Consider the following 13,659-nt stretch of genomic DNA (forward strand, 5'->3'; position numbering starts at 1 on the left):
CGGGCTCCTGCGGCGGCCGCGGCAGTCTGGGGGAGGGGGAACAAGAGGAGGGAGGGGGATGAGGAGGGGGCGGGGCCGCGCAGGTCCCACCCCCCACGCCAGCACACGCAAGGCGCGCGCGCACTCTCAGACCGCCGCTCTCCCGGCTGGGTAGGGCGCGCAGGCGCAGTGGAGCGGCCGCGTGGGGGGCAGAAGGCGGCGCTGGGCCAGAGAGACCGGCGAGAGATATTCCCGGGCGGCGAGAGCGGTATGGCAGGGTGGCTGGGGGGAATGGGCGTCAAGCTCCTAACTTTTTCTCCGCTGTCTTCCTTCCCTGCAGTAGGGAAGGCGCACTCACCGGGGTGGGTGGGGAGAAGCTGGAGTGGGAGGTTAGTGGGCCCCTTGGGGGCAGAGGGGCGGCCTCTGACCCCTCCCCTCCCCTCCCAGTCCCCAGGGGCGGCGGGGACCCCAGTGGTCCCTGCACCCCGCGACCCCCTCCTGCGCTCACCTGCCTTCGCAGAGATGTGGGGCCGGCCTGGGGAGCGGTGGGTTGCGGTACAGCCTTTGCGAGGTGGTCTCAGCCGGTCACCCTGCCGCGGCTCCTCGAGTTTGTCTTACTTCTCTCGTCTTCCCTTCCCTTTCCCAGCCTGGGTCTTCAAATAACTTGGTGACTCGTTTGCCAGGCGTTTCTGTGGTGTGGAGAGTGAGTCCACTGCTTTCTGTCATGCCAGTGAGTGGCTTCCCCGGCTCCAGGGGGTTCCCAGGTTTCTCATTTCACCAGAGGCTGCATCAGCCAGGACTAAGACTGGAAAAATGGAAAGGGAGGGAAAGAGAGAGAGAGACGTGTGTGTGCATACTCCTGTATAGCATCCACACAGATCACAAAGGCATGCAGAATACCAACTTATTCATTGAATTTTGGGTTCCTGGAAGGCTCTCTTCAGGCTTGAAGAGGGTTGGTCTGGGGACAAAAAGGAAGTATTGCTTTCCATAGTGGGCAGAAAATGAATTTTGCCATCCTAAAAGATTGAATGGACTGAATTTATAAAGAGGGTAACAAAAGGGCATATGGGTGGAGTACCCTTGGGTAAGTTGGGAAAAGCTGGGATGCTGGGATATTGGGAGCTACTTAAACCCTGGCTGCTGGACAGAGGAAGGTACTGCCTACCTGGTTGTGCCCGGTTCTTGTGATTGGTCATTGTCTCTGCTGTCTGCTGGCCTTTTAAAGGGTTCATTAGTAGTTTTTGGAATGCAACTGTGAGGTTTGATTTATTGCAGTTCAAACTGAACTCCCATTCAAACTGAGTCCCATTGGTTAGCTGGAATCCAGTTTAGTGGATCTTGGCCATCATTTAAAAAAAAAAGATAAGCAGAGTGCATTGTACTTAGTAAGACCAAGTATTGTTTCTTGATGCTTGCTTTAGGTATACGTATGTGAACGTGTTAGGTCTTATACCATGTGTGTTTTTTGTGTGTCACAGAAAACTTCGAAATGCATTGGTCTTCTGTATCCTCCTGTTTGCCTTCTTGCCTTCCTCAGTCTGAGTGTTCAGTCATTTAAAATTGTATACAAGGACTCAGCACACTGGGAACATACAATAACGAACAGAGTGTGTCTCTCTTTTTTTTTAGGGGAGGTACTGCCCAAGAATAGAGACAGTTTACTCTTCACTCATGGAAATACAGAGAATTGAAGAACAAGCATTTTGTTGGACAAGGAAGTGGGTTGGCTTAGGATAGAAAGGAGAATGGGGTGAAATTGTCTTTGGTAGACTCCTTGGTGGGAAGAATCGTTGTAGATTTGGATTGTGGGCGTTGTTTTGGGTAGGAGCAAGCAGTTGAGATGAACAAGGATCTGCCCTGTTTTTTTGTTTTTATTTTTCTTAGATGGAATTGTCCATTCAACCCTTAGAGCTTCTTGGATGTATATTTACTATGGAACTTTTCGCATATTGTGTTGATTTTGTGGTTGTAAAGCTGGTGTGATCCATTGCCAATAGCACTTATAATGGAAGTGGATCTCTGAGGATCACTACAAGGTATTTCTTACGTATTACTATTTTTTAGTCTGAACATCTGGGGGATTCCTGGCCTATTTCTGCCTGTGCCACATACTAACAGGCAGAAAGAAGAGGGAACTTTTCAAAAAGCCTGAAATGGGGGCGCCTGGGTGGCTCAGTCGTTGAGCGTCTGCCTTTGGCTCGGGTCGTGGTCCCAGGGTCCTGGGATCGAGCCCCGCATCGGGCTCCCTGCTCAGCAGGAAGCCTGCTTCTCCCTCTCCCACTCCCCCTGCTTGTATTCCCTCTCTAGCTGTCTCTCTGTCAAATAAATAAATAAATAATCTTAAAAAAAAAAGCCTGAAATGATAATTGAATCAAACGCACTATGAAATCCATGAAGAAACAGTGGCCAAAATATTTTATTTTATTTTATTTTTTTTAAAGATTTTATTTATTTGAGAGAGAGAGAATGAGAGATAGAGAGCACGAGAGGGAAGAGGGTCAGAGGGAGAAGCAGACTCCCTGCTGAGCAGGGAGCCCGATGTGGGACTCGATCCCGGGACTCCAGGATCATGACCTGAGCCGAAGGCAGTCGCTTAACCAACTGAGCCACCCAGGCGCCCCCAAAATATTTTATTATTGCTCCTGATTATCAGGGGTAAAAACCTTGGCATGGAGTCCATTTTTCAGGTGGCACTCTGTTTGGCACTGTACGTGATTATTTAGACTCGCCTCAACATTTAGAAACTTACACGATGTAGGAGTCCTTTTAAGCCTATCTTGTCCGATTTTTGTGTTGGGGGGCCCACATAAAATGGATTTTCCTATTTTTGTTACTTGGATAGTTCTTACGGAAATGGGACTTGGGGCCCCAAAGGTCTCTTTTTGAGGGTCTCAAAAATCAGGTTACAAGTTAGCCTTTATTTTAGAGGCTGATGGTTTGTTTTGGGTTATAGCTCACCCTGGTGCGATTGTACATGTGTATTAGCAACGACAACCAGTTTGTAAGAGCGGACTGATTTAGAGTCCCGCAGTGTTGCTCTGGGTCAGATAATACACTTTTTTGTTAAGAAAGGCACCAGGTAGCTTATTTATTAGTGAAAGACAACTCAGAGTGGGAAAGTCCCTCTGTCAAAAACTGAAAATCATTTGTGTCTTTAGAAAAGAGAAGGAGCACTTCGTCGTGTCTACTTTAACCTGTGAAAAACACTTTTAGGAGTGAGGGATCTTTTATTTTTATTTATTTATTTTTAAAGATTTTATTTATTTATTTGAGAGAGAGCATGAGCAGGGGAAGGGACAGAGGGAGAGGGAGAAGCAGACTCCCCACTGAGCAGGGAGCCCGAAGCGGGGCTCAATCCCAGGACCCTGGGATCATGACCTGAGCCGAAGGCAGACGCTTAACTGACTGAGCAACCCAGGTGCCCCAGGAGTGAGGGATCTTTAAAGACACACCCTTGGTGCTGCCCTGAGAATCAGGGAGTGAGGCTCTTCTCCCTGGTCAACATCTGGGAAACAAACTGATTATGCTGCAGACCTGGTCCCTGCTGGTTAGTTCAGAGAGGGATTCCCCACTTGAAGGCAACCCCTTTCGTGGGAACCCAAAGCATTTTCATTTGCATGCCTCTTTGCTCTTCCCTTGGACCCCTGCTTGACAGAGTTACTGAGGTCCCAGAGAATGGGAGTGGAAGAGATATGCTTTTCATCAGCAGCATCCTGTCTTTGAGTGCAGGGGCTCCCGTAGGATTTTCCTTTTCTCTACTGCCCAACTGACAACTCCATAAACCTGGCTCCTTGCCAGTGGCCCAGTAGAGGTACTAATGGGAAGGAAATGTGTATATGAATAAGTAGACGTTAACTTTGCGTTGTACAGTTTTCCCGAGTTTGACCATACCAAGATTGTTACAGACTTATTTCTGGGACTGTAGGTGTTTGCACACCTGTGAGGTAGGGATGAAGGGGGAGCAAAGCTAGAATAGATAAAATCCACACATTGAAAAACCAATTTGAATAATTGAGAATTGGCATGTATATTAAGGAACCTCTGTTTTAAATACTTTTGTAACAAGGTGGAACATAAGGTAAATAAACAAGCATGGGACAAGAACCCTGGAAACATTTTATCTTTGTGAATCAAATTAAGAAATGGAGTCCTAGCTGGTAGCCTTGGTAGAAAGAGCCCACTGTGCCATGGAGGGAAGCTTTGCTTATTGATAGTGATGCTGTGAAAACTGACACCTTGGCAGGTGAATCAGATCAGCTTCAGCTTTGGTCCTAGGCTGGGCTGGGTGTAGTGCAGATATTTACTGAAAAGACAGGGGCACCTGGGTGGCTCAGTCAGTGAAGCGTCAGACTCTTGGTTTTGGCTCTAGGTCAAGATCTCAGGGTCCTGGGATTGAGCCCCATATGGGGCTCTGTGCTCAGCGGGGAGGAGGTCCTGCTTGAGATTCTCTCCCTCTCCCCCTTCCCCTCACTTTGCACATGTACACTCTCTCTGTAAACAACAAATAAATAAATCTTAAAAAAAAAGCTTTTTAGGTGGATGGGGCATTGGCTAGATGGGTATTAAAGAGGGCACTTGTGATGAGCACTGGGTGTTGTAAGTGATGAATCATTGAATTCTACTCCAGAAACCTATATTGCACTGTATATTAACTAAGTAAAATTTAATTTAAAAAAAAAAAGGACAGCTTTTTAATTCCTGAGTTTTACAACAGAGGAGAAGGTGCTTACCCTCTGTGTGGTGTGTTTCTTTCTGTGAAATTTATTAGTGGTTAAAGCAGCCATCTTATTTGGGTAGGGTGCAATAGAAACAGACTTCTGACTTTGGACAGTCAGCAAGTTGCTTAGCATTTTGGACTTTATTTCTTCATCTGCAAAAATGGTACTTTATTGAGCCCCCAGAACTATTCAAAACCTTTAGCAGATTCAACCCTTTGCACACTATTGCTGTTTGTTATTTGTCTATAGGTTTCTGTTGGGTGCTCATGAAGGGAATCATCCAGGGGTGCCTGGTTGGCTTAGTCAGTAGAACATGCAACTCTTGATCTCGGAGTTGTGAGTTCAAGCCCCACGTTGGGTGTAGAGATTACTTAAAATCTTAAAAAAGAGAAAAAGGGAGTCATCCAACAAAATGATCTATGAAAGTACTTCAAGAATTGTAACACGTTCTACTTGTGTGAGGTTAAAAAAAAACCACAAAACTTCCTAAAAGAGACTAATTGTACAATAAAACAGTAATGAGTTTTTAAGCAACAAGTGAGTACTTACAGGTACAGGAAGGTTGGGGCGACACCTGCAGGAGATGGAAGGGCCTATGTCTGCATGATAGGGTAGAGGGCCAGGGAGTGCCTTTTTTGATTGCTGGAAGCTGATAGGCTTCTGCTTTTCCCTGTTTTAATTAAGAAGGACATTTCTGTCCTTACCCTAGGTGTTTTTCCTTTTTGTGACTGAGCCCTGCATTTGTATGGCGTTTCTTTTTAGTTACTGACAATGTGCTTAGAACATGCCTTTGTGATTGTGCTGAACTTTTGATGTTTTTTTTTTTTTTTTTTTGGTTTGTTTCTTTGGAGCCCATCCTCTTGAGAGGCCTTTAAAATGTGCATAACAGAGGCGTCTGGGTGGCTCAGTCGTTGTCTGCCTTCAAACCCCCACATCGGGCTCCCTGCTCTGCACGAAGCCTGCTTCTCCCTCTCCCACTTCCCCTGCTTGTGTTCCCTCTCTTGCTGTCTCTCTCTCTCTCTGTCAAATAAATAAATATAATCTTAAAAAAAAATAAAACGTGCATAACACCTCAGGCACTTAAAGATGGAAATAGTTTAGGTGGAAACAATGAATACATATGATACTAAGTATACCATTTTGCTGTTCCTTGCTCAAGTAGTGGTATATTCCTGCTTTCTACAAAGCACCAGAGGTATAGACTTTGCTTTTCCAGGTCAGTCTCTGTGCATTAAAATTCATTAAACACGAGTTCCCTGTGTCTAGGAGGCTTTCCCAAGTCACTAGGAGCCTGAGTGGAGGACACAGGAAAGACCACCAACCCCCCGGCTTGGAGCCTCTTTGGAGCTGGGGCATGAATTGCAATTGCAGATTGAATTGTATTCACTTAACAGATACTTAGTAAACTCCATTCATGTGTATTGCACTGAGTCCTCTGAGTGTGCAGCAATGAGCAGTGCAGGCCTGGTCCCTGCCCTCACTGAGTGTATTTCCAAGGGGACCTATAAAGTGATGTCAAGTAAAAAGCTCACCTATGTGTCCCTGAAACTTACAGGGCCTTCAGAACAGAAGGAGAGATCTTAAAGCTAAACCAGGATGGAAAATGAGTACAATTCTTGGATTGTATTAAGTAATCTCTTTCATTCCCTCCCTCCCTCCCCTCTTTCCTTCTCTTGCTTCCCCTTCCCCCTTTCCCTCTGCGGAGAGGTTGTGATTCATACTATAAACCCGGAGGGCAGTACTTGGTGCTGACCAGGAAGTGGCATGAAAAGCCATCTCTGGCACTGGAGTCTCCAGAGTACCTGGCCTCTGAGTGAGAGTGTTGTGGAGGAGGAAATATCTTTGGGTTAGTTTCCTGTGCAAACGCAAGACTCAGAATGACATTGCTTGTGAAACAAAGCATTATATATATAGACTGCTCCAAAGTGAATCAGGGCCTGTGTCTGCTGATGGATTTATGCTGGGAAATAACATCAAGGTCAGTTGGAGTTGCTTTGAAGTAAATTGCTGCCTCCATTACTCTGGCCTGATCCAAACCAGTTATTTAGTGGTGGGATGAGGTGATTTTCCACAATGGGTACTGTAGGCACCAGGCCCAAGAGATGATTCCAGGGGCTTGTAAACCTGGCATGGGCTAATCCTCCCATGACCGGCACAGTGGCTCTCCTAAAGCATGTTTGCATGTGATGTCCTGGCTCCTGATACACAGATACGAGCTCTGCATCATCTGGTTTTCCTTCTGTGTAGAGCCACGGGTGAGGGGAATCTGTTCTTCTGTTGGCTATCTCATTTATTTTATTCAACAAATATTCTTTGCATTCCTACTCTTTCAATACCTGCTGGGGTCTTTTGCTGGGGTGGGAGTGGAGGGGACCACAGATTTTTTTTTTTTTTTAAGAAATAAGGGACATGGGATGCCTGGGTGGCTCAGCTGATTAAGCATCTGCCTTCAACTCAGGTCATGACCCCAGGGTCCTGGGATCAAGCCCCTCATCAGGCTCCTTGCTCAGCAGGGAGCCTGCTGCTCCCCCTGCTTGTGCTCTCTCTCTTTCTCTGTCAAATAAATAAAATCTTAAAAAAAAAAGAAAGAAAGAAGGGACATGTATATAGTAAGTGAATATATTTGATTCTTTTGTGCTTTTTTTTTCTTTTTTTTTTTTAATTTTTTTATTGTTATGTTAACCACCATATATTACATCATTAGTTTTTGGTGTGATTCTTTTGTGCTTTTATGTTCATGGGAATGCTTACTGCTGTCCATTTGATGTCTTAAGTCCTTTGGGTGTGGAGGTCACCATCAGATCCACTAAAGAGCTAGTGAAAAGTCTGGATTGGATTGGACCTCGTCTTGTGAAAATGGAAGTACCCCCTGGAGATGTGAATGTATTACTCCTGTGTCTGAGGGCGGTACACATAATCCTCGTGATCTGAGTCTCTATGATCTCTGAATTCTGGTGTGAGTTCAGGTGCCATGTTACCAAGACCTCTGGCTCCTGAGTTTTGGAGAATGAATAGCTAGAACTAGAATGTGAAGGGTTATCAGCCTTATCTGAAGACAAGTATCCAAATGCATGTAGTTGCCTGAGTTTGGACGGTGAACGTTGGAGCTGTGAGAGCTCCTCTGGCACGGGATCCCCAGATGTCCTCAGTGTGCAGGAGCGGGTAGCAAGTGATGCTGCAGTTTTGCACGAGGCTTACTGGGGGAGATGTGTTTGGTGCTGGCTCAGATTTAGCCAGGCAGAGACGGGCATAGGTTGTGGGGGTGGCTTGTGAACGAAGCACGGAGAGGAGGTTTAGGTTTGGGTTTGTGCCCAGGCTGCCCAGCAGATTTTAGAGAGGTGCCTTGAATTGTGGGTTTGTTGTACCCAAGTCAGGAAAGTTCTGGGAAGCCCCCAGCACTTCGGCAGTCCTTGGCTAACGTAAGTGTTATTGAAGAAGAGGTGCAGTGTGGAGAGGCAGGGTGTTGCAGTTCTCAGGAGAGGGAATGTGGGTGGGTGGTGCTGGGCTAATCTTGAGGGTTCTGTGGAGGAGCTGCGGAGCCTCTTTTCTCCCCAGGAATGAGAAAAAGGGCCCACCAGCGTCAGATGGGAAAACTTGGCCGAGATCAGAGGTCACTGCAGCCTGGACCAGACGGACTGCTTTTCAGAGCCTTTTTTTTTTTAGATTTTATTTTATTTTTTGAGAGAGAGAGACAGCAAGAGAGGGAGCACAAGCAGGGGGAGTGGGAGAGGGAGAAGCAGGCTCCCTGTGGAGCAGGGAGCCTGACGTGGGGCTCGATCCCAGGACCCTGGGATCATGACCTGAGCCGAAGGCAGACGCTTAACGACTGAACCACCCAGGCGCCCTGGAAAAATACTAATATTTAAAGTTAAATCATGTTAGCTGTTGAGTAAGAGCATGGGTTCAGGAAGCTCTTGGCTGTGTGACCGTGGGCAAATTCTTTCACCTCGCCGGTTAGAGAATTACTCCTCATGTGTAAAATGAGGCTAACACTAAGGCCCATTTTGGAGAGGTTTTTGTGAGGCTTAAATGAGATGGTACCATAAGGTACTTGTCTGGTCTTTCTCAGCAGATTTCTCCATGAGGCTCTCTGCAGCCAAACACGGGGCTAGAACAGGGGTGTCTTGCAGCTGGCATTGCCCCCTGGCTGTAGGGTTTTCTTTTCTTTTTTTTTTAAAGATTTTATTTATTTGAGAGAGAGAGAATGAGAGAGAGCATGAGAGGGAAGAGGGTCAGAGGGAGAAGCAGACTCCCTGCTGAGCAGGGAGCCCGATGCGGGACTCGATCCCGGGACTCCAGGATCATGACCTGAGCCGAAGGCAGTTGCTTAACCAACTGAGCCACCCAGGCGCCCGGCTGTAGGGTTTTCTTCAGCATGCCCCTAAGTGATTGATGCCTGGGTGTTGTGGGCCACTGGGGTTGCCATATTTGTTGGTGCTAGCGAGCCACAGGATTGGGGTTCTGTAAGTTGGAGGCCCTGGTGTTGGGTCAGTGTTTGTTCTTATATCTTAAACTTGCTCTTCCAAATTCCGCTTTCAGCTGTGGTGGGGGGCAGGTAGTTTTTCTGTGTTATATTGTTGTTGGGGAGACTGACCCAAATAGAGGCTTTGGTCAGTGGCTTGGCAGGAGCACCCTTTGGCTCTACTTGGCTAGCCCTCAGCTACCCAGGTATTCTGGCGCTTATATTTGGGGAAAGGTGACATGGTGACAAGACAATGCGGCAGTTGCTCAGGTAGTCTTCCTGCAGAGGGTAGAAGCTCTGGTTTCAGGAGGCATGCCAGGCTTTCCTCTCTGGAGGACTTGGGGAGGGGTCACTGGTTGGGTGTGTACAAGAGGATTCCTGCTTTCTTCCGGCCTGTGGAAATGATTCAAGCAGGAAGGCATCCTCTGTGCTCTTGTATTATAGCAAGAACTGCTCTGGGCCATCCAGCTCTCTGACCCCAGTTAGAATATGAATCAGCAAAACTGTAGCTGGAGTTCCATCTAATCATCTGCGTATCTTTTAACCACTGAGATTTATATTTAGTGACTAATGTTTTTATGCTAGAAGTACCATCTCCCACACAAGTCCCCAGCAGGCTGGCTGTGAGTAAGGACACTGACTTAGAAATAAACCCTTTCCCCCTCTTTTCCTGCAGGATTTGCCATGGCTTTCTGTGCTGGGCTCTGGGGCTCCTTCACCCACGCAAGCCGAGCGCTCAGCCAGCGCAGTTTCAGGTAACTTTCCCATTCGGCTCTTAGAGCTGTGTCTCTGAGTGAGCCTCCCATCAGGGCTGGGTGTTATGCGACTAGAAAGGGAGTGGGAACTCACAGAGGTGGGCCTGGCGTCTGGGAAAGCTAAACGGGCCAGAGCAGCTGGGGTTTGGCTGGGTTGGGTAAGAGGAATGGTTAAGGACGCGACCTTGCTGTTGGAGGTGGGGTAGGGAATGGCCGACAGTAGAGGAAACTTCAGTCCTTGCCGGATTCTTGCAGTGACTACAACATCTCTCTGACCCTGTTATTCCCCCAGTGCGTGAAAACCTCTTTTAAAAACAGAATCTCTTTTTAAAATGTTACATGCGTATTACCAAAACTCAGGCATGGTAGAAGTGTGACAGCTTTACCTCCTTTTAGATGCTAAGCCAGGACACAGAGCACGGGGTGCGTTATTGTTGGCAGACATGCCTCCTGGCCCCATTCGTGCACTCACTCCCGGGCATTTACTGAGCACTGCGCCTAGGGTTGCTCATAGATGAATAAGAATCGCTTCCTGTCCTCAAAGCGTCTTCACAGTTGGCCACAGGAGCAAGCTTGGAAACAAATAACTCAGAGGAGATGTGACCAGTATAATAACAGGGGTTTGTACGGTGCTTTGGATGGCTTGAGACGGGCTGCTAACGGAGGAGGGGGAAGGGGGCACAGAGGCAGCCTTCGCAGAAGGGAAGTGGGAGCAGGCCCCGGCCGGGCCTCCAGGGGGGTGGTCAGTGGTAAGAGATTGTGGCCCTTGGATGGCAGGTAAGTGGGGGCCAGGTTGTCAACACTGTAGACAGTGCTAGACCACTGAACAGTTCTAAGGGGAGTGTTCTCAGCTTTATGTTCTAAAAGAGAGCCCCTGGCTGGCACACGGAACCACACGGAACCAGTTTGGACACTAATGTAACAATCTTGGTGTAAGAGAGAAAGCTGCCAAACTGAGGAAGTGTTGGTTGGGGTGGAGGGAGAAGACAGAGGGGCTTCATGGCTAGTATCAATAGGACTTGGCAGCCAGGGTGCTGATGGAGAGAGAGGTTTGCAGCATGGGAGCTGGAGGAGCCCTTATCTAAGTAGGAACTGCAGCAGCACGGGGAGGTGTGCGAGGGGAGATGATGAGGTCAGTGTGGGACCTAGTGAGTCTGCAGAATCAGTGGGGCGTGGGGGGGGGCGGGGGGGCTTAGAGTGGAAGTGCAGGGCTAGAATACAGGAGGGAAGTGAGGCCGGAGATGGAATTTACTAGTTGGAAGCAAAGGGAATCAATAAAATTGCCCCAGAGTAGTCATGTGGAATGCGAGGGGAGAGCCTAGGGTTACCCTGGAGAATGTAGCACTTAAGGTGCTGGCATCAGAAAGATAGAAATCCCACTGTTATCAGACGCTTAATAATAGCTTATCTGCCTTTAATAGGTACACTTTAAAAAAAATTCCATTCTAGTGGGGAAAAATGCACTGAGACAAAAGATCCTTACCTTGACTTATTTCTGGTTTCTTCTTTTATGTCAGGGGACTCCCTTAGCAGACCTACTCACTCATATCGTCTGGCTCCCAGCAACACATAGATGGGAAGTTTGGGAATCAGTGTATTCTGGCGGAGCAGGTTTTACAGGCTAGGCAATGGGTGAGGCCTGGCCCATAAAATAGTCCCTTAATCCTCAGAGTTCTTTTGGATACCAAAGGCTTTCAGTTAGGCTGCCATGAAGTTCGTTGTAACAGAAAATTGGGTTCTATTTAAAACCCCTCCAAGTCGAGATGTTGACCCAGCCGCAGAAGCTTATGACTGTGAAGAAACTGTCTTGGGCTCAGAGAAGTCTTCACAAGCACCTGACTTTCTGTCAGGGCCCTGGGTTTTGCTCTGTTCATTGCGTTGTTGATAACGTGATCTCTCCCAGGCCTTGTCCTCAGAGGCCTCTGCACCCTGACCAGGAGAGATACAGACCTCAGACTTTTTTTCTTTCCCCAGCACCACCAGGAGCCTCAGTGCAATTCAGAAGATGACGCGGGTTCGTGTGGTGGACAACAGTGCCCTGGGGAATACCCCATACCATCGCCCTCCTCGTTGCATCCACGTCTATAACAAGAACGGGGTGGGCAAGGTGGGCGACCGGATACTGCTGGCCATCAAGGGACAGAAGAAAAAGGCACTCATTGTGGGGCATCGCATGCCCGGTCCCCGGATGACCCCCAGGTTTGACTCCAACAATGTGGTCCTCATTGAGGACAATGGGAACCCTGTGGGGACCCGAATTAAGACACCCATCCCCACCAGCCTACGCCAGAGGGAAGGTGAATTTTCCAAGGTCCTGGCCATTGCTCAGAACTTTGTGTGAGCAGGGCTCGGGCCGCTGGCTGCGGTGGGACTCACGAGAGGGGACTCGGGGCCCCATGGCTGGGGAACAGTGTCCTGTGAAAAAATAAATCTTTTCATGTATGTTTCCTCCTGAGCTTTTTGGGATGTGGTCATGAGGTAAGTTGGCACCGAAGCAGTTAAAAGGTGGCCTAGCCTTTCTGGTCACATGATGGCATGAGGTAGCCTATGAGCCCATCCAGGATTATCAAGCTCTGGAAAATGGAGGTACAAACCAAATGCCAATTCATAAATGTACAGTTGGACTCTGTCACTTTCTTACCAGGCAACCTTTTTTATTTTTTATTTTAATTTTTTTTTTTTGCCATTCAGGGTATTTCTCTTTCTGTGTTGGAGGGCTCGAGATATTAAATGGTTATGAAGATTGCAGGTTAGCATGAATAAGGACAGAGGGACTTGTTCCGTCTAGTGGAACATTGCATTCAGGCTTCACTGGAACCCAGGCAGTGATCCTTTCTCTACTGTGGGGGTACCCTCTGTGAGGGACCAGAACACTCCTGTGTGTTCAGTACTAGAAAGCTTCTTCCCTTGACTGCTGGGGAAATGGATTAGCCTTTCTGTTTTGCAGGTGACCTGATCTTGGGCCTGTGCAGGTGAGTCCATTGATTTGTTGATCTGGGGGAAGACTTAGGGGCTCCCTGAGTTCCTTTAATGAGATCTCATCAACTCATTTATAAATCCTTTCATTTATTTATTCAGAATATCCTTTGCACTCACTCATTGTATATTCCAGTGGCCTCTCGGCGGTAGAATAGCATAATGATTTAGAACATAGGCTCTATAGCCAGACTGCCTGGGTTTGAATCCTGACTCCACCACTTACTACTTACTGACTTTGGGCAAGTTTTTTATTTTATTTTTTTAATTTTTATTTATTTTTTTAATTTTTATTTATTTGACAGAGAGAGACAGCGAGAGAGGGAACACAAGCAGAGGGAGTGGGAGAGGGAGAAGCAGGCTTCCCGCGGAGCAGGGAGCCCGATGTGGGGCTTGATCCCAGGACCCTGGAATCATGACCTGAGCCGAAGGCAGACGCTTAACGACTGAGCCACCCACGCGCCCCTGGGCAAGTTTTTTAACTTCTCTGTCCCTCAGTTTCCTCCTCTGTAAAATGGGGATATAATAATGGCACCTACTTGGTAGGAATGATGGGAGAATTCAGTGACGTAGTACCTCTAAGTGACTGGCAATAATAAGCACTCAGGAGGTATTAGCTAATTTCTGTTTCTACTCTGCATGTGCCAGTCCCAAAGAACAATGGAGAGTGCAAGTAGATGAGGTCCTTGCCTTCACGGAGCTTACAGTGTTCCCAGGGAAAATTGACACAGATCGCCTAAGTACTCGGATGCACATCCTTAAGTGG

General features: G+C 47.6%; 1 protein-coding gene across 2 annotated transcripts; it reads left to right on the plus strand.

The window, feature by feature from the left end:
• Window positions 1-169: 169 nt before the first annotated feature.
• Window positions 170-12,359, plus strand: MRPL14 (mitochondrial ribosomal protein L14). Of its 2 annotated transcripts, none has more exons than XM_028097906.2 (3): window positions 170-247; window positions 9,839-9,917; window positions 11,892-12,359. In XM_028097906.2, the coding sequence occupies exons 2-3, from the start codon at window positions 9,847-9,849 to the stop codon at window positions 12,256-12,258; spliced, it is 438 nt and encodes a 145-aa protein (XP_027953707.1). In that variant the 5' UTR covers window positions 170-247; window positions 9,839-9,846; the 3' UTR covers window positions 12,259-12,359. The 2 variants fall into 2 exon arrangements, with proteins under 2 accessions (XP_027953707.1, XP_087880085.1); XM_088023959.1 differs by lacking the exon at window positions 170-247 and adding an exon at window positions 1,139-2,018.
• The last annotated feature ends 1,300 nt before the right edge of the window (window positions 12,360-13,659 follow it).

This window comes from Eumetopias jubatus, unplaced genomic scaffold (genome assembly GCF_037043125.1).
Source record: "Eumetopias jubatus isolate StellerSeaLion01/CBP00866 unplaced genomic scaffold, mEumJub1_p1.0 scaffold_6, whole genome shotgun sequence".
Taxonomy (NCBI): domain Eukaryota; kingdom Metazoa; phylum Chordata; class Mammalia; order Carnivora; family Otariidae; genus Eumetopias; species Eumetopias jubatus.